This window comes from Phyllopteryx taeniolatus, chromosome 17 (genome assembly GCF_024500385.1).
Source record: "Phyllopteryx taeniolatus isolate TA_2022b chromosome 17, UOR_Ptae_1.2, whole genome shotgun sequence".
In the NCBI taxonomy this organism is placed as follows: domain Eukaryota; kingdom Metazoa; phylum Chordata; class Actinopteri; order Syngnathiformes; family Syngnathidae; genus Phyllopteryx; species Phyllopteryx taeniolatus.
The window spans coordinates 1,407,158-1,431,080 of NC_084518.1; the positions used below are offsets into that span (position 1 = coordinate 1,407,158).

The 23,923-nt window shown below is 47.3% G+C and overlaps 1 protein-coding gene across 1 annotated transcript in view; it reads left to right on the forward strand.

Moving 5' to 3' along the window:
- The first annotated feature begins 1,654 nt into the window (after positions 1-1,654).
- Positions 1,655-23,923, forward strand: part of LOC133467615 (uncharacterized) — a 28,269-nt gene continuing 6,000 nt past the window's right edge. Inside the window, exons 1-5 of the mRNA XM_061752668.1 lie at positions 1,655-1,771; positions 2,679-2,735; positions 14,091-14,952; positions 18,048-18,182; positions 18,296-18,387. Of these exons, the coding sequence (XP_061608652.1) occupies positions 1,701-1,771; positions 2,679-2,735; positions 14,091-14,952; positions 18,048-18,182; positions 18,296-18,387 (1,217 nt within the window). The 5' untranslated portion in view covers positions 1,655-1,700. The remainder of the gene's footprint in view (positions 1,772-2,678; positions 2,736-14,090; positions 14,953-18,047; positions 18,183-18,295; positions 18,388-23,923) is intronic.

Below are 23,923 nucleotides of genomic sequence, written 5' to 3' on the forward strand. Positions count from 1 at the left end.
AAATCCAAAGCAGCGTGAGGTAAGAGGTAAGATGGCACAAATGAAAATTCATTCTGATGCGCAAGTCGGTCGTCGTACCAGCGCACCACTGACCCGGGGAAGCCCTTCTGTCACTCATAAAGGTGTCATTTTATGCCAGAAGATACACGCAGAAATATGGATTTCTTGAGCCGGCTGCCTATGTGCGAGTGTACCCGTGACGCCCCTCTGTCCATGGAGGGAGACCTTCCCATCTCCACATCACCCCGGACATAAATCGAATGCACGCAGCTCTCAATGTCACCGCAAAGTGCGATACGGCACTCATGTCTCCGGAGAGGGATGTCATGAAGGTGGAGGAGGAGCGAACGGAATGGGGAAACATCGGGGCCGATGAGGAGAGGGAATACGGGAATGGCATCAGGGTAACGTGGGGAGAAGCGAAGGGAGGAGGGAATCAGCGCAGCAGCACTTCTCCGGAAATCATGAGAGTAGCGGAAAAGACCACGGGACAAAGGATTGCAGCCATGATGAGGCATAATGCAGCATGAGATGTCGAATCCCTCGTTTGTGGCCACAAGGAGGCATTCTTGCAAGCATAAATAAAGCTGCCACGGGAGTAAGCCCATTTACGGGGGGGGGGGGGGGGGCAGAGAGCGAGAGAGGGTGTTTGTTGCATGCTCGCAATGTGACAGAGATAGAGCGACTCATTGCACGAGGAGAAAGAAGTGGAGAGGGAACGCAGAGATGGGGACCGAGCGCTGAGAGCAGAGCCAGTTGGGGAAGATCTGCACTTGAACGTGAGTAAGAAGGTGGAGGGAGGAGGTTAGCGGGAGGAGGAGGAAGAGAGGGGAGCGGGAGGGTGCGGGTGCGGGGAGTCCAGATGATGGAGCCCAGAAATAGGTTTTAGGTTTTCCGAGACCGCCAGCGCTGGCGTGTGCTCAAATTAGCGAAGGGGGACAACGCCGGGACGGGAGCTCTGCAGAGCAAGGCGGCCGATTTATTACGGAAGGGCTGGGTGGCGGCGTGGAGAGCCCGTTCCTCCCAGAGCCCATCAAATGACACTCAGCAGACAGGAGCTGCGTGCGCTGGTGCGCCTCTGCAGTCCTCAGTAGGAAGCGGGAGAGAGGGATTCGGGGCTTCTTTGAGGTAAGACGAACGCCTCACGTGCGTCTGGAGGACAGCAGAGGAGCAAAAGATCTTCGGACGATGCGAGGGCGAGCGGAGAGGAGCAGGGAGGCCGGCTGAAGGAGCAGCAGGAGCGGCCCGAGGGGCGGAGCGGAAAACGGAGACGTGGGGGGCGAGGAGGGCGGAAAACAGAGGGGGGAGGGGAGGGGCAGCGGGCCTGTCAAACACTGAGCTATAGCATATGCTGTAGTGCAGAGCAGAGCGGTGCGGCAGGGGAGGACGAGCGCCGCTGCACAAGCCAGGGAGAGGAGGGGGTGCAGGGAAAGAGAGAGCCCGGGAGGAAGAGCGGGGTGGGAGGGGGGTGGGGGGGGGGGGGTAATCAGATCAGCACCGAGAGAAGCGGAGCACGACTGGCCCGGAGGAAGCGGCAAAGCATCACCCGAGGCCCACGGGTGCAGAGGTCAAAAGGCAGCCGGTGCGGGACGGGCAAGGGGGGCGGGGGGGGTGGGGGTCACGGCGGCGGCGACGGCCACAAGAGCGACAAAGGTCACCTCCGAGTCCGTCGTTTGGCCCGATCCCCCTGAAAGTTGACCATGGGAGAATGGACCATTCTGGAGAGGCTGCTGGAGGCGGCCGTCCAGCAGCACTCGACCATGATCGGCAGGTAAGAGAACGCCGCCATTTGTTCCCGCTTTTTTTTTTTGCGTGCGTGCACCTGCTGACGACGGGGCGCTCCTCGCCTCTTCTCACGTTGTCCCGTGCGCCCCTCGACGCTCTCCACCTTCCCCCTGCAGAAGCGCAGCATCAGTGGGAAGCTTTACCGGGACTAACTGTTAATTCAGAGAGGCTCCTGCGTTGATAGGTTACGCTTCAGAGCAAAAGGCCGCAAAGGGAAGAAGAATGTGAACGGAAAGGCGTTGAGACGCCGAAGCCGCCTTTTCTTATCCGCAAACACTTCGCATTGTGAACGTCTCATCTGAGAGGTTGAACAGACGAGCGCTTCGTGAGTTTAGTGGACTAAATCTGTTGTTTTTTTTTGTTTTTTTTTGATTTTTTCTTCAGAAAAAGCAAGTCCGCATCATCTCTGTGTGATTGAATGCAAACAGAGGAATCCGACAGCAAATAATCCTCCCGATAAGCTGAACCGAAGCGTGGGAAATGTTCGGCATTGTCACCGCATCAGAGATGCGAGACGGAGATGATGTGAGCCGCATTAGCAATCCACCAAACCAGCAATCGCCATTGCTTTTTGGGGAGATTTTGCTTCCGACGAAGTTTGTTCGTGGTCGAAAGCACGCGTTTAAGCCAATAAATCCGCTGTCAGATGGAAGGAAAACCGGCAAGGAAGCTGACTGGATTTCAAGATGCACGCATTTTATAGTCGCGCGATTATATGACGGCAGCTTGGGAATTCGGCTCCAACTTTCTTCACGTTCCGCGCGGACATTTGTACGCTCGTTTCCCTCACTTGTTGTCCGAGTAACCGCTGAAGAATGCTGAATATCTAGCAAGCGCTTAACAGAGAGCGCGTGGGCGAAAACGCCAGTGAATATTGGAATTGCGTCCAACAGGTGGCCGGAAAAAGGAGACCAAAGGGATGTCCGCGTTGCTCTCTTTCTACTGGATTTGTAAGTAGGCAACTGTTTGCTAACATGTCAGCCATGGCTACTTGCTAAGCTAACTGCTAACTGTTGTGACTGTCATTTTTTTTTGGTGAAATTGAGTCTTTCCGCCCCCTAGTGGTCAAAAAAAAAAGCAAATATATAATTGAGTGCGTTTAAAAGAACCAATTAAGTCCGCAATTTCTACACAACATGCAGCAAGCCGCCTGCAGTTTTTCAGAGGCATGGAGGCAACTCTCAAATTTGTCAAAAGTCCTAACGAATACTCAAACAATGTCATGGCTCCCTCTCCTGCGCTGAATTAAGCTATTTGAACATTCAAATGTCACTACAATAATCAGCCCTCGAAGCTTTTCTGGCTCAATTTTCAAAAGTCCTTTAAGTACTTGTTTGGCTTGTGGTTTTTTTTGTTTGTTTGTTAAATGATGGGCCATTATCTTAATAAGCCCAAATGACATTAAGTGTTAACGTGAAATGCATAAAAGAATCCCGAAGGTGGTTGACACCCTCAGGACAGCCCTAAAGAAAGTCATAGCCAAACGTCTTTAGCGTTCCCTCAGATTGTGTCTCATTACATCAGCTGTAATGTTAGCGCTTCTCCCCCGCATGCTTCCCGCATGTCCGTGCCGTTCCGGCTCCAAACGTTGTCTTTGCTACCGCTTTGGACTCGCGCTAGTCGGCTCTAGTTCCCTAAACATGTTCTTTTACCGTTGCGAAGCCAAAGGTCCTTTTGTCCCCGTAATCGAGTTGTCTACATATCTCTTTCTCATACTTCTTACGCAACGTAATGGGGGGGGGGGGGGGGGGGGGGGGGAGAGGCCCTCGTTTTAGCAATACAGTGGGACCTTAACCCAATCGTGATCCTTTACAGGAAGCGAGTTTCAAAACTAGTTTTTCCATCGGAAATAACGGAATCAAAAATCTGCACCAAACTGGCCCAAAATTGTTAATGTTAAATGCAATATTAACATTCTTAACTTTCCCCCCACCCACCCACCGCACCCCCGACCCCCAACACTAAGCATGTGTTTGCACGGTGGGGAAATCCATCCGAATCCTATTTTTGGGATTCACCAGCAGGCCGGAGAATGCTGCTCACCCTCTGGCACAGTCTCCTCCTGGATTGGACCCGCTCCACACCGCACAGAGTGTACGGAGTCCAAATTGTTGCACTGACCTCTGTGGGTTGAAAGGTTCAAGTGTGTTGCACCACTGACCACAGCCAACGCGCCCCCCCCCCTCGCTTGGGTGTGGTCAGGAGTGATCAACTGTGACGCAAGCCATCGCACAGTTGCGCATCGTCGTCGAGCGCATTCCTTTTGGCTCGGAGCGTGCAGATCCAACGCTGAGCCTGGACTGTATGCTACTTGGGACGACGGCAACATCGCATGTCCGCACTTGTACTCGTGGAGATGACGCCGCTCCAAAGTACAAGCCATTGTCGTCTCCCATTGGCTGATAATTGTCCTTTGCATGTCAGTCATCTGTTTGAGTGTTCTCTCGTCTGCTCCGGCCGCCGTTATGTTTCTTGAAGCTAGCCTATGCTATGGCATTCGGTGGGTCATTAAAGCAGAAATAGAAACTCGCGGAGTTTGGCGTAATAATAGTCTTGGAAAAGGATGAATTGAGATTCGCTTCAATGCCTCAGACGAACTGCAGGGGGGCTGCCATACTACGATTCCTGACACGCGTCTTGTCCTTTCGAAGGCCGCGCTCATCTTGTACAAATTGTACGTAATGAACCCACAAAAATACAATTGCGGAAGCGTCTCCTCATTCACTGGCTAAAATGATTTATTGTACTGTGAAAGTCATCATCATTTGAGATTATTGTATGATTTAAGTGCACCGCAGCCTGTAAAGTGCATTAGCATACATACCGTGTGTTATGGAAACTTTATTAGCTCTTTTCATTGGATCCTGGTTGACCAACCAAAATTGAAGTGACAGTATGTGGCAGCAATTTTAGGCACTATCATTTTTGTCACAGGACTTGAAGGGCTGATATTAGTAAATATATTGCGTTTTCTGATAAGAAAACATTGAGGGACTAAACCTTTTTATTTAATCCGAGTTGAGTTTGACACCTCCCCAAAAAAATCATTGGTACATACAGTAAGTACATAGACTTGAACAACAACCAAGTTAAAAAGCACCTTTTTGAGCTCTTAAAAGTATATTCTCATAAAGAAAGAAAATGTGACGAAACTTGTTTTTTTTTTTTTAAATCTGACTTTAGATTCCCACCTCACAAATAATCATTGGTGCATGCAGTACACACAACAACCAAGTTCGAAATAGATCATTTGTAGGCTCTCTTGCAATACTGCTTTCCCCAGAGAACAGCAGTGAGTGAAATTATGGCCACCAGCAAAAAGATAAAAAATTGGGGGGGGGACACAGAACATTTCATTTTATGACAGAATCGTTGTACAACAGCTTTTATAAAATGTATGCTTTGTCATATTGCAGGCTTCAGCCATTTATATTACCCTGAGTTATAAATAGTTTATTTCACAAATCTATCTGTGAAATGCATAGAAACTGTTGCAAAAGAGCAAACGAGTGTGCGTCTTAAAAAAATAAATAAAATAAAATAAAAAAATCATTCATAATCCCAGTCGTACGTTCAGCAATGCAAAAGGACAAACAAATGCTCTCTGCAACAAGAGATACATGCAAACAAAAATCGCGAAACGTGAAGGACTTCCAGCTTCTCGTGCCATCGCGTCATGTGCCGAGCTGGACCAATCACAGCCTTCAATCACGTACCGTACATACACAACTTTAAAAAATTTATATTTTACATATATATATATATATATAGAAATGCTCAAGACATACATGTAAGCATTTTTCTTCCTTGACAAGTTGTGCTCAGATGTTCTTGAGACCACAGGTGTGCGTGTTTGTCTTGAAAGCGCAAAGCCTTGGGGCTGCATCAACAAATCAGAGGTGTACGCCTTGAAGGAAGGAAGGAAGGAAGGAAGGAAGGAAGGAGGGAGGGAGGGAGGGAGATGCCTTCCACTGCAACTCTGTGGGGCCAGAGGCAAAGACAAGCGGGAGTGAGAAGAGGCAAACGATAACGGAGGGAAGTCAACATGTGCTCTCTATATTACTCTGCGAGCTTTTTTTTGGAATGTTCACATTCCTCCGCATGGAATTTGGTACTGCGGTGCTATTTAGAGAGAAACAGCATCCAATATTCACCATCCATGCAGACAAGAGCAATGCAGCTTTGGCTGAATAAACAGCACATTTCATAAGCAGCGCAAGATGCGTTTGAGCTTTTTAAAGCACATCTTTACGCGTTGCCAGAGCTCCATCTGTTCCAAATATTTCATTCAAATGAAATATTTACACCGCCGCGGGTGCATTTCTAGATTTGTTTTTCGTCACGTCGGCCGTCATTTCTTTAATGTGCACGCCTCCCCGCCAGACCGGAGTCAAAATGTCGCAGCTTCGTCGCTGCATTTCGAACAACTTGTTTCTCTCCTTCTGACACGGACATACAAGGGGCGAAAAATAAATATAGTGGAAAAACGCAGAATTTAAAATGGAACCAGAATCTTTTTGAGAAACATTGGTTGGATTTACACCGCAGGCCGAGATTCTACATACTTACTTACCATACCTATCGTTAGCCTAATAGCATAGCTGCTCAAGTCATAATTGAATGTTTTCAGGGAACAGGGGGGAAAACAAAAAACAAAACTATTTTTTTTTTTTATTGACTTGGTCACAGTAAGTAAAACTTTACTTGGGCAATTATGCCATTAGGCTAACGATATCTATCTGGACCGAGCTACCTACTAAAATTGTAAAAAAAAAAAAAAATGGACACGTGAAGCGTGCTGCATCTGCGACATAAAGTATTTAAGTACATCTATCTATCTATACACATACAGTGTATATGTTTGTGTGTATCTATATAAAAATATAAAATCAAAAGTTAATGTTTGATCTACGGCGACTTGAAGGAGTTCATTGATCTTTGAGAGTCAACTAATTGCCTACACGTCGAGGGGCTTGTCATTAGTTTATTTGTGCGGCAATCGGCGGTGTTGACTGCGATTGATTTTGCTGTTTAATGGCGGATTTTGCCGGTAAAGCTGAGCTCGGCGTTTGCACATTTCGGGCAGGATATTATTCATCTCGGCAGCATATCGACGGGCCGCCCAACCTCGCGGGGCATGTGCGATGTTTCGCTGCGCTGCGTCGCAGTGCTCCACGCGCAGTTTTCGGTCTCTTTTTTTTTTTTTTTTTTTTTTTTTTTTTTGTTTCGATTACAGGTGTCAAACTCAAGGCCCGGGGGCCAGATGTGGCCCGCCACATCATTTTCTGTGGCCCACTAGTGCAAATCATGTGCGTCTACTTTATGTTTGTTATGAAAATCAGTCACTAAATTGCAAATCGTCTACTTTGAAATATTTAAAAAAAATACCAAACCCATTTTCGGAATACATTGAACAGTAATTGAACTATTTTCCTTCCGTTCGGATTTCAAAACTAGCTATCCATCGATATGTTGGATAGCTTATGTAATCATGTGAGGAGGCATTACGATCCTCTGAGGGAAACCGTAACTACAATGTGTCCCGTGACAAAAAATGAGTTTAAGATAAAGACACGTTTCATGAACTATTCGTAAGCGTTTCAATCCTCAGTCAAGATTAAATGCAAATGATGTACGTTACTTATGTATTTCATTTCTTAGTTTTTGTTTTGTTTTTGCACACGAAAGGGACTGCGGGACTATACAAAAGCTTTCCTCCGAAATGTACGTGATAGTGTACATTTTGCGCACGAGATGCTTCGGATCCAGGCTAACTGGTTTGCTGAGCCGCGAGCCGCCGTCCTTTCCTGCTCCGACGCCGAGCGGTAAGCTTCCGTTTAGCATCGGCGGAACGAGCCGAGCAGAGAGAGGACAGACGGGCGGGACTCGACGGGCCGCGCTGCCACTTATGGTGTCGTACACTCGCTTTGATGGTCGTTTCTCAGCAAAGACAACACGGAAGGCCGCGGGGTCAAGGAAAGCCATCAATCGAGTCTCCGCAGAGACAGCAGGGTTACAACTCATTTCATTTATTTCTTTAACCCCTCCACTCCACGCATGTTCCACATTTCAGGGTGTTGACATACAGCATTGAAAGGAATCATATACAAATGAATAAGATACAGATTGTTTTGGAGATTTGCACAGATATGCGGTGCGCAACTGTGTTCCGCTTTAACCAATCACATTCAAACGCTTATTAAATGAGTCAGCACACACCCTAACCCCAAATGAAGTTCACATCACTGGTGGAAACAGCTTCTAAATGATTCATCGTTTTATATCTCACAAAAATCTGCCATTTGAACAGAGGTGTGTAGACTTTGGATATCCACTGCATGCACAATATTGCACAGTATATTCAAATGGAATTATTTAATTATCCTTCCATACATTTTTCTTTTATTCAGAAAATCTGGATTCCCTATGAGAAAAGAAAAACAATCATTTTGGGTACCTCACTGTTTTAGTTTTAGTAATGAGAAAACAAGATAGTGTGCGTGTTAATATAGTAATATTAATGTACTCATTTGTACTCACAATGTAAATAGCATAACATATACTGTATAATAATTGGCCATAGCAGTTTTGTAATGCGCAAATTGCATGATCAATTACAGTGGGTTTTTGCCCTCATGAAAACGGTGATATGCTATTTAGTATTTCATTGGCTATTATTACGCGACACTCGGGAACACAATGAAGCTCCATGCTGTACGTCAAACGAAGACATTTGAATGAAATTTCTCTCGTTTTAATCTTATCACACTGAGGTCCAATTTTGGATGAGAGGAACGCTGCCATTGCGCCAAAGAGTCACGATGGCTTCAGGAACTGCGTTTTGATGCAGTCAGCAAAAAAATGCACCGGTTCATTCAGAGAGAATTTAGTTTTCTTCTGCCTGCCAGTAACAGAAGACAGACGGAAAGATCATTATCGGTGAACGGGCGAACGGAAAGTGGAAGGCCGAATCGTCTTCAGAATAAATAACTGGGTCTTGTTTTTCTCAGCTCCATTACAGTACGATTGGGGTCACTTTCTCAGTTTCCCTCATGAGAAAGACGAGAGAGAGATCACTACCACTACTTCCCCAAAGTCCATCCTACTTATAAACCATTCACGTTTTAATCGCTCGCTAAAAATATGCAGATTGAACTTGGTTGACCTGCTTTGGCGAGAGCGCACTTAAAAAATTCATTCGCGCCGCTGTTTAGTGGACCCGCAGGCGGCCTGCCTGCAATATATTCCAATCTATTAAAGCGCTCGGAAAGCCGAGTTGCGGGGGAACGAGCGGCAGCAGGATAGAAATGTCTGCACGCTCGTCATTAAGCGCCCTAATTTCTCTGCCTGCTGAAGTCTTTATTCATTACAGCAATCGGTGGAGCTTATTATCGAGAGCGTATGGGTGCGATAAATCTTTCGACAAGGCCTCACTGCAGAGATTAGTCCTGAGCCTTCAGACGGGACTGGCTGCACCTCTGTTGGGGGTACGCCCCGACCACGTACCACGCGCCAACTTGGAGCATAAACAGTTGATTTTTCCACACAGACGAACAACTAACCTTGTCGCATGAAGTGATGAAGCCTGCTCGGATGAGAGGCGAAAGGTCTTCTAAGACGAACAGAGCAGTCCAGTTGCCATCGATTCAATGCCCAGAGAACATTGCTCTTGACTTCTATGCGAGTGGATGGCGACTTTGCAACAATGCGGGTGCCGGGGTGACAGCGCTCGAGAACTTTCCAGACTTGCTGAGCTGAAGTCTTGCCAGGTCTGCTGGACTTGAGGAATCCCACTGTGGACGCTCCTCTGTAATTTATTGTAGTTTGAACGAATTGGAGCTCTTTTTACATTTGTGCGCCAGCTAAGTAGCGATTCACTTGTGGGTGGGATCGACGCAGGTTCGCACTCCATTCATCTGCTCGGTGAGCAATCGAGGGCGCAGTCGGGCTGGACTGTCGTAACCCCGAATCAGAAAACTGGACGGAGCACCTCAGGGGAGTTTGACTGCATATCCACAGTGTGTGTGAGAATGAATATATGTGCTTTTTTTTTTTTGGGAAAGACATCTGCTGTCATGCTGCGGGCCCTTTTTGTCCCTGGAGGCTGGCGGCAGCAGCTGCCTTTTGAATGAATGTGCGCGAGTGCCCGTGTGTGTGTGTGTGTGTGTGTGTGTGCGCACGCGCGTGTGTTTTGAAGCCTGTGGGATACACGAAGACAGTAAGTCCAGCCAACACACCAGTGGAAGCACATTTAAGGTCTGCCGCCCATTCATCAGCACGTTGCATTTTCCTACACTGCAATGCGCCATCAAACCGCTATTTGTTGCCCGTGCCGATTTTGATATCGGCTAGCAAATGGGAAAGGACATCGAACCACCAACCCGCTTTCGAGTGTTGTTGAAGCCGCGGCTCCCCGTTGTCCAAAAAGTAACGATTAGCGGTACGTGAGAGGACGCCCTCGGGGGGCGGGGGTGGGCACCTGCTGTCACCGGGGCGATGAGAAATCCACTCGCCGTACGCACCGCACGCCACGAGGGTTAGCAATGTTTCTCCTTGACATCTCCGCGGCGAGGGCTGGGCCCCGGATCTCTTTTAGGGCCAGGAATGGTGCTTTTCGAATCTTCTGCAGGTCCAGAGCTCGGGGCGCTTCTGGCCCAATCGTACGAGCTAACGTGCACTAAAGTGGTGCTGTGCGGGCCTGAAACACGGATGTTCGCAGATAACCTTGCTTGGTTGTTTTCTGCTAATGCAGCAATCTGCCATGTGCTGATTATCCCGTTAGCCGGCAGAGGAGTGCGCCTTGACACACACGCGCACATGCACGCACGCAAAATCACTCTCACAAGACAAACAAACACAGCACAAAACCCAATATGTTCAATGGCGCACAACCTATACATGATAGCGCAATGCGTAGCTCATGACCCGCAACACGATGTTTAGAAAATAGGATTTCTCCACTCCGACCGTTTGTGTGAAACTTCTCCGTAGTTGTGTTTGGTGTTACGTGACTTACGAGTTTCATTACATTCGACGTCTCCATGAAACATTCATTTGCCGTTCGGGTCGCAGGTGAGCCGGAGCCCTGAAATTTTCACAAAGGCCCAATACGACAATCGACCATTCACGTTCACACCTACGGACAATTCAGAATCTTCGGTTCGACCTAACGTGCATTTTTTGGGGGGACGAAAACCCACCGACTCCACACAGGCGGGCAGGCGCCGAGATTTGAACTGTGAGGCAGACGTGCTGCTCGCTCGCTAGCGAGCTGCGCACCAATAACGGAAGGGAAAAGGAAACGTTGCACCCAAGTGCTGGGACCTCCACACTTGGCGTGTTCTCACACTTCCCATTCCTACAAAATTCTTGGTTGGGAGAACATTCCGATTTGCAGTAGGCTGGATGCCGACAATCTGAAATGTAATTTCAGGAGGTCCGAAAGTGCAGCTGAGCTTTATTGTGTTCTGCGCGCTCACGGCGTGAAAGTCAGCGTAGCGTACGCGCTCACAGCTGCGCCGTCACGTTTGCCATTTTGCACGAGTCGCGCACGCGGACGACCCGGGCCGACCCCCGCTCGTCGGCTCGGTGCCCGTGTCCGCGTCTCGCACACGAGGAAACACACTTGGCAGTTCTTCGTCTGCCTTTCGCTTTCAGCTGCTTCCACTCCTCAAAGGAAGAAGACGCGCTTTTTTTTTTTTTTTTTAACTCACCAAGGAGAAACTTACGACAGAACTTTTCCATGCCTTACACGGAGCGTTTGCGTCAGCGGGGACTTACCCGACTTCTTGCCCCGCATAATACCGCCATTTTCACATCACACTTATAGAAATCATCAATACTATAGAAAAACAATATAACAGCACGCAACTGTGCCACGTCCATTATTTAGAGCCGTGTCATCTCGTGACATGACAAAAACATTCCAAGTGTAAATAAAACGCATCGTTAGCATCAGAGATTTGGAATATTAAATGTATCGCGTGTAGTGTTTTGCGAGTCGGCGTTGGTTCCAGAAACAGTTCCATTGCTAATATTTTGTTTGTTTGTGTTTTACATTTACACTGATTGGACCAAAAAAATCGATTTCATATTTAACATACACATAAATGTACTGGAAGCAGTGCAGCCAAGAGAAATGCTGCAAAATGAAGAGAAAAAGACTGTTGGGAATAAATGAATCCAACTTCATGGAATAAATACTCGAATTTCGGTTGTAAATGTAGTTGAGTGCTTGTGATCGTGTTGAGGTCAGCAGAGGAGCCCGATCCTCGTTCGAAGCGCTCACGCGATTGCTTTGCAGCAACCCGAGTAGCACACACTCATCGGGTTTCTTCTAGAATACTCTATTACGTACAGTACAAAGTTCCATCCACTTTTCTAACACCAATATTTACATTTTAGCAATACAGCATGTTTAGCTTATATAAACCTTTTTTTCCTCACCCTGCGCAAACATCTCACATTTTAGCAGTTGCTTTGGCAACTGGCCTTTTGAGTACAAGTGAAGCCTCGTAAAAAGACACTATTAGACAGTTCATTAGGTACACCGGCGCAATCGAAAAAACATGAGACGAAGCAAAGAAGTCCGCCTCTGCGCGGCTCCGTTTTGAGAGCGTCAGACGTCGTTCGTTATTGCGGCTGTAGTGCGCAGAAGGTGCGACGTACGAGGGTCAAAACATTAGAAAGAGCTCCCGCTGCTAACTACAACCACAACAATAAACGTGGCAGTACAGGTCGACTTTTTGATGAAGCGCTTGTATTGGCGCTCATTGAGATTGAGCAGGTGCGCTTATTATTGTGGTCAGTGAGTCAATCAGCTAAATGCGTAAATGTGCAATGTGTAAAACACACACACACACACGATTGTGTTTAGTGTAGCTGGTCCACCCCACCTGGGGCCAGCTTGCATCGATCTCCCCCGCGCTCCGTTCGGCTGCCCGGATGGCGAGTGCGTTCGAAGTAATCGGCTCCTCCACGCGGGAAGCATGCGCATCCGCTGCATTTTGGCAGCGGGCACGGCGTGATGTGCGGGCGGGCGCTCGCCGCTCATTACAAAGCGCTGACCGTGCAATCCTGAAGGCCCGTTCCTCCTCTGCAGTGGCTAACTCGGATCAACATTGCCGGGTAATATTCAGTGTTTGGTATGGCAAACAGCAAACGGTTGAAGCACATGTGCAGGTGTACACACGCTGATGTCAAAGTGGAGCGTGAGTCGCTCTACTTACTGGCATCGTCTCATGCGCACGGTCATGGGGAGTTCATTTGTGTGCGTGTGTATTCTGCAGTAAATGCAACGGCATATTTCCGTCACAGCTACCGAGCAACAACTGGCTCCCATGCGCACACACGATGGTGTGGCAAATCTAGGTGAGGTTTATTTCTTGAGGACAAGAAAGGCCAACGTAGAACCGTTAAGACATGACAGGCGATGTTTAAAGTAATGCATTTGGCACCTGGGCCTTCCGTGGAAACCTCCCCACGACCAGACTCGATTTATAGGGCAGCACACAGAGGCTGAAACTGAGCCACAGCACTTCGAAACACCACGCCACAAATTCATCGCGTCTCGGCTGGATTACGGTAAAGCGCTCTACTTTGGAGTCAGCCAGTCCGCCCTCAAATGTCTGCGGTTGTTACAAAATGCCGCTGCTCGCCTCTTAACTGGAGCACGTAAGAGGGAGCACGTCACTCCTATTCTGGCCTCGCTCCACTGGCTGCCTTTGCGCTTTTATTTTAAGATTCTGCCATTTGTAGACAAATCTCTAAATGGTTCTCGACCAGGCTTCCCTCTCTGAGGTACCGAAATCCAAGTGGAAGCCGAAAAGGGGGATATTGTTTCTAAATTATGTTACGTTCAGTTCAATGTGTATTTATGTCCATCGCCTTGTTTCAGCGGCAGTTGCTCACTGCCAGCCATCTCAGTTCAAATGCGTATTCTACATACAGTATGTAGCCGTCAATGGCAGTGAATAAGTTAAAGTGCACTCTGAATAAAACTGAGTTGAGTGAAATGTAATTCAAGAAAAAAATTCCACACAACATACACGTCTGGAAGCCGTGCAGGAAAGAGAAATGCTATGAAATAATGGAACAAATATTAGAATGTAGGTGTAAATTTTGGCCAGTGTCTCCGATTGTGTTGAAGCCAGCAGAGAAGGCCCTGACTGAATTTCACCCCGTGTAAAAATGTGGCACTGTATGGCGCTTCATTTTAGAGGTTCCACTGTATCCATACACTTGTTCGATTTCTGCAAGAACATTGAGCTTACCCTCCCTGTTCTGTTTCCTCCCTGCATCTGTAGGATCCTGCTCACTGTGGTGGTGATTTTCCGCATCTTGATAGTTGGCATAGTGGGCGAGAAGGTGTACGAGGACGAGCAGATCATGTTCATCTGCAACACCATGCAGCCCGGCTGCAACCAGGCCTGTTACGATAAGGCCTTCCCCATCTCGCACATCCGCTATTGGGTCTTCCAGATCATCTTGGTGTGCACGCCGAGCCTGTGCTTCATCACCTACTCCGTCCACCAGTCGGCCAAAGCTCGGGACCGCAGCTACTCGCTGCTGCACCCTTACATGGACCACCACGGTCACGGTCACCACGGCCGCCATCACGACCATCACGCTCGCAAGCTTCACTCCCGCAACATCAACGGCATCCTGGTGCACCCCGACAGCAGCAAGGAGGATCATGACTGCCTGGAGGTCAAAGAGATCCCCAACGGACCTCGAGGGCTCCCTCCAACGCACAAGAGCGCCAAAGTGCGGCGACAGGAAGGAATCTCCCGTTTCTACGTCATCCAGGTCGTGTTCCGCAACGCCCTGGAGATCGGCTTCTTGGCGGGCCAGTACTTCCTGTACGGCTTCAACGTGCCGGGAATGTTCGAGTGCGACCGCTACCCGTGCGTGAAGGAGGTGGAGTGTTACGTGTCTCGGCCCACGGAAAAGACCGTGTTCCTGGTCTTCATGTTCGCCGTCAGCGGCATTTGCGTGGTGCTCAACCTGGCTGAGCTCAACCACCTCGGCTGGCGGAAGATCAAGACGGCCATCCGCGGCGTGCAGGCCCGACGGAAGTCCATCTGCGAAGTGCGCAAGAAGGACGTTTCCCACCTGTCTCAGGCCCCCAACCTGGGCCGGACCCAGTCCAGCGAGTCGGCCTACGTCTGACAGAGGCTTCTCCGCCCGGGGGGCTCGAGCACACGAGACATTTTGGAGAAGAGGTCCTCGACCCCCCGTCGACCGTTAGGGCACAAAAGGTCACCGCTGCATTATGACTTTTGAGGCTGCACAGAGACGAAGAATCAGCTTCGGTGCTGCTTAAGCTCCTTCCTAAAAGTGACGGAGCGTTCCACTCTGCCTAGGTGACACTAGGTGCCTTTAAAGAACCCAACAGACACAAATGAGCAATTTAAGATGATTCAAATACTGTAAAGGTGGGTTGAAATTGCATTGAGGAATGCCCCTCATCACTTGCCTTTGTTGGAGCTCACGAAAACCGTAACCCTCTTGTTTTCCTAAGATGTGCACATATGCAAAAGCTGCATACGCATGAGCGTAGAGGAAAAAAGCCAATCGCTCACTTGAGTCGGAGAATTTCATTTGAGATGCCGAAAGAGAGAGACTCATAAATGTCATTGGCGCTCGGCCATTTTTTTTTTTTAAATGATGAAACACGATTCCGCACCGGATTTAAGAAACACTTGATGTTGCAACCACACTGACATGGCCTTGCTGCTTTTGCCAGTAATTTGGCAACATTTTGGTGCTGTGCTAGCGCAACGCGTCGAGTCAGCAAAACACACGCGTGCACTGATGATGAGTCCCACACTTACCTCGCAGCGCTGCATCACACAACACACCTCAGTGCTCGCGGTGCCCGCAAAGCCGGGCGTTGACGTCCGCGAGAAACGCGTTGGGGTTTCCGAGGACGCAACACACAACCTTTTCAATTCAACAGTAAAGAAAAAAAAACAAAATATATATATATATATATATATATATATATATACACACACACGCACACACACACGGTTGTCACACATTTGAAGCTTTTTCACATGCAGATTGGGTGCCATATTTGAAACGTACTGTACATATTTGACATCTAGGAATTATTTATCCTCATTATCTAGGATCTTCACTTGGATTAGGAAACAAGATTTAGGGTGGTCATGAAGAGGTTTCCTAGATGCCCAGCTTTAATAATATGTATTACCAATGTGCTCTCTGTTCAGCCTTCACCCTTCCAATAGAAACTATATGTTCTGAAAAGTGTTTCCCCACCTATGGACTGAAAAAGGCATGTTAAACAAGCATAACTAGAATGGGTAGATTATGACATATTCATTTAAGAAGAATTTTATTTATTTGCATCCTGCTCCTGTGTATTGTACTCAGCATGCATTATGATATTAAGAGATACAAAGCCTCCTATCATGGGAAAATTGAAAGGCTCCCAAACTGCAGCAATAATATTAATATATAATATGTGAAAAGAAAATAAGTCAATAAATGATTATGCAAGCAGTTCCGGCTTTCTGGTCCATCCATCCATCCATCATTCTTATTACTTATCCTTCACAGGTCACTGGGAGCTGGTGGCCAATTAAATTCGTGAAGGATTATTACAACAAAAAAACAAAAAAATACATAAAAATATGCAAACCGCAAAATGGACAAAGTGTTCGTATGTGTGCAAAGTCATCTAACGTGCGGAAGCTAATCAGGTTGAGCCACAAGATGTGAGGATGAACCGACCGTCGTCGGCTTACACAGGCGCCCTTCAATGTCACTTCAATAAGAAGATGCTTGCTCAGTAGAGGCTTTTCGAAAGTTATTTCTTTTTCATTTCGGCATTTAAATATGTTAAATGTTCATCAAGTCCATCATTTAGTACCTTATTGCAAAAAGAGTTCACAACTGTATGATAAAAGTACAATCAAGTGCAAGTACTTCCTCTTCGCATGTAGAGAAGTGAGCAATGCTTTTAGCACTCTTGACGAGATTTTGTGCCTTCATTCCCAAAGGTGTGTGAACGTAAACAGTGAACGTCACAGCTACATCCATGCTTTTGGGGCTGTTATCCTTCAAATGGAACTCGAGCCTTGGACGAGGTGACAGGAATTATGAACAGTTCCAAAGAGCAAGCCATGTTCGTGCGAAACCTTCAGGCTTCTGCTAGAAAGCAAAAATAAAGAAATAAATAAAAGAATGTCATGAAAAGCCTGCTAGAACATCTGAACTTTGAAGTTCATCAGAGACACTTTAAACGGTGCGTGACTCACATGGCTTTGAATGTGATTGGTTAATGAGCAACACATCCCAGTTAAAAGAGGGTGTGCATACTTTTGCAACCACTTGATCTCAGTTTATTTTCTACTTCCCCTCTCGAAATGTTTCCCCCCCCCCCATTCGAGTTGTACAGATTATAGGTTACAATAACGGTGGAAATGATTTCTCTATGGTCTCATCAACAGGGTGTGTAGACTTTTAACAGCTACTGTATGTACAAATCGCCAAATATACGTGGCGTGTTTAGGGAGTAGGGAACAAGTGAAGACCGCTCAGGATTGGCGCTTTTATCTTGAGCTGCCCCAAAACTGAATGGGTTCTTGATTCCTGGCGTGTGCCACAGACCGTGCAAAATTTGCTCGAAAGTCCTTGCTCCGTAATAACGTGCTAAACGATACATCTCCGAGAGGGTGGCTACATACGTCCTACTTTCGGCTGATGAATTATAAATGTTGGACCTTTTATCCCCCCTTCGTGGTTATAAGCTCCGAACTGAGTTTGGGATCGTGCTGCAAACCAACATCCGAAACCTGTTGTCCAGTTTCAGACTTTGCAAGCCATTTTTGTTGCCGTCGTCAGCGCATGCTGGTGTGGAAAGGCGGGCGGGTTAGCTCTCAGCAAGTTTCTGGGAGAAAACGACCGAGCGAGTTCAGTGAACCTTTTAGCGTTATTAAAACTTCAGTCGGCGCGCGAGCGGCCGAGGGAGCGCGGGGGAGGCTTAGCGGGAGCAGAGGAAGACGAACCGCGGCGATGAAGCGCTGTGTTCATTAAGTCTGATGGGATGTCGGCTAATGAATTTGGGGCATTTTCATTCACTTAAAGGCCACACCGGGTTCTTATTGACACGCGAGCGGCACTGCTGCGTGTGGCGTACGACCGCATCGACGAGCATACAGCGCGCACGCATACGCCACGAGTCGATAAGTGGTCAGGCAAAAATATGGCCGGTCCGGTTGCCGTGGTGACAGGAGGGCGGCAATCATAAGCAGTACACGCGAGACAGTAACGAGGAGCACACGCGTCGCTCTGCTGATGCCTTGTGGTCCAAAAGCGCACGCCGACTCAGAACCGAGCAGTGCTGCACAACATCAGCTAAATATCAGGTAAGTACTGTCATCGACCCACTTGACATCAAAGAGGCCAAACAGAAAATATCGTTGGGTTGCTTATTTACCCGCGAGTGTGGAATTAAACGACCATTTGAATCCTCGGTTAGCTGCGTCGTTCCGTGCCCGTGTGCGAGCTGGACTGCACTTCCGCCACATTGCAACAAAACGTGGGCTTTACAAGGGCTGAAGCGCTATTAAGGTAAGCAGAGCTGCGGCATTGGCACATATTAGCGTTAGTTAATAGTGTTGCCGGCATTAGCTTCTGGTAAGAATGTTCGGCTAAGCGGTTGAGATGGGACTTAAGTGAATTTGCGTTTGGTGATGCTTATGACCATTTCGCCCCGAAGTCAGCTGGGATAGGCTCTCGCTCGCCCGTGACCCTGATCAGAACAAGAGGCTTAGAAAATGGACGGATGGTACACCAATGTACACCGATGCACTCATATACAGTATGACTCATTTCTTGAAAATGTACATGATGAGCGCTGTCCATTGGAGCAGGTCATAAACATGTGGCTTCTATTTTTGGGCCTTCGCAATCCATCTTTGCAGGCAGCGCGAGTGCTCAGTCAGTGTGGCATGTTTGCTCGTCACGACGTCACCTCCCGACCTCCACACGACGCCGCACGCGTCCGGCGAATCTTCCGCTTCGCGATCACCCTCCTTTTTTTGGATTTTCCTTCTTATGTCAGTAAAGATAAATCCGAGCCAACCCATGGATTTCCATTAAGTGGCTATTCGCGGGGTCGCCTCGCCCGTCAGCTTTTCATCCCCGCGCGAGCGAGCCACACGTCAGCGCAGCTCGTTCATTATTATTCGGCATAAGGAAGGATCATTTCATTAGTCGCTATTGTTCCTTGGACATTTACCTCCGTGCCTCTCGGCTCATTCATAAAGATGAAAGTGGAGTTGGCGTGTCCCTGTGGATTCTGCTCCTCCTCTCGCAGCCTCTGAATGTCTTGTGCCATCATTTTGTGTCAGTCTCCATTTTGCTCTATCTCTAGCTCTATCCCCCCCCCCCCCCGCTTGGCACCCGCTCTGTGCCCTTCCTCTCGCTTCCCCCTCCTCTCTCTTTTTCTGCCTCCATCTGGCCCCTCTCCTCCTCCACCTGACTCACTGTGCTACTTCTGACCTTGCCTGTCCTCTCTTAAATGGACCAGTTTTTTCTTTACCACCTGGGTAACATTAAAACACAATCACTCCCTTTCATATCCATCTCGCTGACCATTATGAACACCTTTTTTGTCTCCCAGTCGTCCACATTTCTCTCTCTTCAAGTCCATCCTGAGTGTTTCCAGTTTCCCTCCATCCCCTTTCATGTACGCACTCTTCAAAACATTATGTTGCAGGAATTATGTTGCATGACATCACACGTGTCAACCTCAAGGTCGGGGAAGAACAGGTCCGGAAATCAGACATAATCAACTGAAGCCAAGACAAATCAGTTCAAAATGTTTTCTCCCATTACTTTGACCTATCAACTGTAAAACCACATGATATTCTTTTCTAGCAGAAGGCTGAATGTTTTGTGCTAACATTGTGTAGCATTTGGAAGTGTTGATAATTCCCCGCTTCCGGCTGAAGAAAACGGCCCCAAATCGAGACGCTGCCACAAAACATTTTGGTGTTCGGTTTTGAAATTGATTTGTAAAGGTTAGACATTGTAATAATGGTGGGAACAGTTTTCAAATGCATTCAATCATTTTTTAATATCCCAAAAACCTGGCATTTGAAGAGGGGTGTGTAGACTTTTTATATCCACTGTAGTAGACCAAGCCCTGCCATGATTAGCGAAAATCCACAGGTGATTGACACCCTCCCCCCCAACCCAAAAGGTTCATAGTTGCCTATAGATGCCACACGATGGCAGCAAAGCACTACTTTTGTATATATGGGAGCGCCTCAACTCACTTTAACATAGTCCCTTGGCATCAATATGCAACAAGGTGGTGGTAAAGCCCTATTTTTGTTGAAACTGAGCTCTTCAACTCATGACACCATAATTAATTGTCACCTAGATGCCACAAGATGGCGCCAAAGCAATACTGTCATTGCTTTTTGCCTTGGGCCCAAAAACAGGGGCGTGACTGTTTCCAAAAAATAACAGGATAGCTTCCAAAAGAATCAACTGAAAATAATTGAATACGCAAATCGCTATTATGCGGCGGAACACTATTTATATTTTGTTCTCTAATTCAACTGGTTGTTAAAAACATACACGGAAAAATCAGAGGTGGGGGCGGTTTTGCAGCGATAATGATATGCTGAGGCGATCATACATTTATATGCTTGATAAACATTCGTCATTTCCACCAAGTCCTCGCGTTGCGCTCGTCATTTGGAATGGTAGACCCTGATCTGGCGGCGCGTGTAGGCGGGATGGCGATATGTGCGTCAGAGACATAAATAACGTGACATCATACCGGCAAGACATGGCGTGACCCGTCATCGACCAAGCTCGCCAACACAGAACATGCCGATAGGATGAAATCCTCTTTAAAAGGGCTTCATTTAGGGCTATGAATCTGTATTTTTGATTTTTTGTTTTGTTTCCATTCGTCCCAGCTTAGTTAAATCTTCTTTTCCTTTCGGCTTGTCAGAATCAGAATCAGAATCATTTTTATTTGCCAAGTATGTCCAAAAAAGGCACAAGGAATTTGTCTCCGGTAGTTGCAGCCGCTCTAGTACGACAACAGAGAACACTTTTGAGACACTTTTGTCCCGTTCGGGGTTGCCTCACATAACACGTCAACTAAATGTGTGATGCACTTCTATGAGAAATCAACATTCAGAGGTCACTGGACTGGGATTTGGCCCACCTAGCTGCAAGGAAGAGGACAAAAATTGGGGCAAAAAAATTTACAAATCTTTAAAAGTCTCTTAGCATGCATCACAAAGGCCATGTTCATATGAATGCGCACATTTTTAAAGATTAAAGCACCCTTTTCTGTTTTGTCTGCGTGTCGATGGCAAAAAGGGCGTTTTTGCCTTGTCTCCATTAAACGATGCAACCATTGTGCACTGTGTTCGTCTTTTTATTGGATTATTTCTACTGTATAAAAGTGACGATGCAGTTCTTGTACGCATACATTCCCTTGCCCATTCCTCGTTTATTGACATTGAAGCCACCTAGCAAGACGTTTTTTTTCTGGCAGTTGCAGTTCAGCGACCGTTTGCGACGCCTCAGGTTGTTGAGCGCCACAATCTTCACTTTGAAGCCTTTGAGCAAGCTGAAGTCCATGCGGGGAAAGCTTCATCGCTCTGCCCAGCATCCGCTGAATCAAGCTTTTGTCGGACAGAACGCCTGCTCTAGCAGTTTGGTGCTTTCATCGGCGGTGGTAGTGGGAGGCGCTCTACCCCGACCAGATCCTGTTTCGAGAAACTCGCCGTGCAATGGATCAGCGTGACGACCGTAGAGCTTCTCGAACTGGTGCTGAACGGCAGTCGGGGACAGACAAACGTCTTGCCAGATGGCAATTTTGCGCCGCCGCTTCAAAGTCAATTGCAGAGGAGGGCAACGGAATGATACGCTTGCAAAAAGTTCAAAGGCTGATGGCCTCACATCTGTGATCGGTCCGAATGAGACCTAGAACTAAACTAAATAGAAAACAGAAAACGTATGTTGACGCTTGAGAGCGTAGACAAACTGAAGGTCGAAGCGATGTCCTGCAACTTTATCAAGAAAACGTCCTTCTGTCTCTTGTTTACGGCTTTACAATCTCAAAATGACAAGAAAGCTAGTGGCCTTTGCGCGGTACACTTTCATGGAATACATACTGTTGAAGATACTCTGGAGCTGGCATTATGAATTTTACTCGCATAGTTGAGGTACAAAAATATCTTTCAAGACTCAAATGGGCTGTGAACACAAGACGTATGATCCCAGCAGTGCACCCACATATCTCTACAGATTGGCTTTAGGAACTTTAAGAACACGTAATCCTCCAGCGGAAGCCTAAATGAGCCTCCGCGGCAATAAATCCAGCCGGCCATTTGTCATCTCGACACGTCTCCGTTCGTTGCTGAACGTTAAAAAGACGTGTGAAACCTGCGGCCAAATTGTGTTTTCCTAATGCAAAGGAGGCCGCTAATGACGTATTTGCCCTTCACGAAGGTCACAGTCGTTTCAGTCTCTCAGCACACAGTGGATCAATAAACGCAGACTCCATGAATTATAGTGGAAGCCTAATCTGATTTGTTGTTATCACTGTCTCGAAGACGGCGTGATGGCTTGCATGCGCACGTTACACTTCCGTGTTGTCACGCAAATGTGCTGTGTAAGCAAAGCACACATCCGCCTTTAACATGTCCATTGCGCAGCTGGTGAGCCTCCTACAGCCTTATGAGAGGGGGGGGGGGACATTTTTTAATGGACATTTAGGGGTCACGGTTTCGAAGCTCAGTGGCCGCAAGGTGCGCATTGAAACACAGCGCCCTCGAGAGGATTTTACTCCACACTACAGCGCCCATACTGACTGCTTATCCTCAAAAACAGAAGAGACAATTGATCTATCTACTCGAATAAGCGGCGGATAAACCACAAATAAGCGTTTCAAATTTTTTTCAATTGGGGAAAAAAATAAAAAATATCTAATTGTTGTTATTTTTTCTGTAATTGGAAAAAGATCCGTGAAGAGGTGAATCCACAGGTGGCTCCACTGTGTACTGGTGGGCAGATCGTTAAAGACAAGAAAAAGGAAACCGTGTGGAGGCCCAAAGCCGCATTCGCACTAAAACTATCGTGGGTATAATTATTCATCATCACAGCAAGTATGAAAGAAGGCTTGGAATAGATAAGGAATATAAATGCGTTGCCCGCTGTGTCCAACTCTTATTTGGTGCAGCGGTGTCACGCGCTGCGTGCGGTCTTAAGCTCTCCTTTGATATTCGCGAACGCGGTGCACCTCATTATCGGTCGTGCACGTGAAATGTCGAGACCCCTGCGCGCACGCCGCAGCTCCTCATCTCCCACAACTCAAGACAACGGCTGAATAAAAACAGGCCCATTACATGTGCAGAAGCCAGTAGACTGTAGCACTATGGAATCAGCCACCTCATCATGAAGGTGTAAATAGAAATGTTTGCTTTGACCTGAGAGCGCATTTGTGGACTGCATAGTCACTCTTTCGAGTCCGAAATCATAACCGCACTGTTGGCAAATATTCTTTCCATCCGGCGTTGTCCTTAGTGAAACATTCAACTGCATTCGTTAAAGTTCTAATTCTGTCCAAGGCGTCGCCCTGATGACATGCCCCTTTTGCGATGTCCTCCAGGCGACTCGTTTTCAATTAGCAGCTCCCAGCAGGATCGTTAACACGCAGCCGAGTGTCACACCGCCCCAAAACCAAATGAAAGCGGTTAGCTCTGTTTCTGAGCCGCCGGACGTTCGGGAACCCGACGAGACTCATCACGATGAGTTCCGACTGAACAACAGATACAAAATATTAGGCACCCCTGCACGATCTGATGACATTCTTCCTTTTCAAGGAAAATAAGGCTCAGCTTTGATTGGCATAGAGGCATTAGCGTAACAATGATATCGGGATGTAAAAATGTGAGTATTGAAAGAAAAACAAAATGGCTAATAGGAGAGCAGTAAATGTTTTGGGGTTTTTTGTTTTTTTTTAGTTGTGAAGCGACGACATACACTGCAGCATTCTTGCACTTGCATTTTTCTTTTCAAATCACAATTTGTAAGCCATTTACTTTTTCAAGGATAATGTTGTGCGAAACTA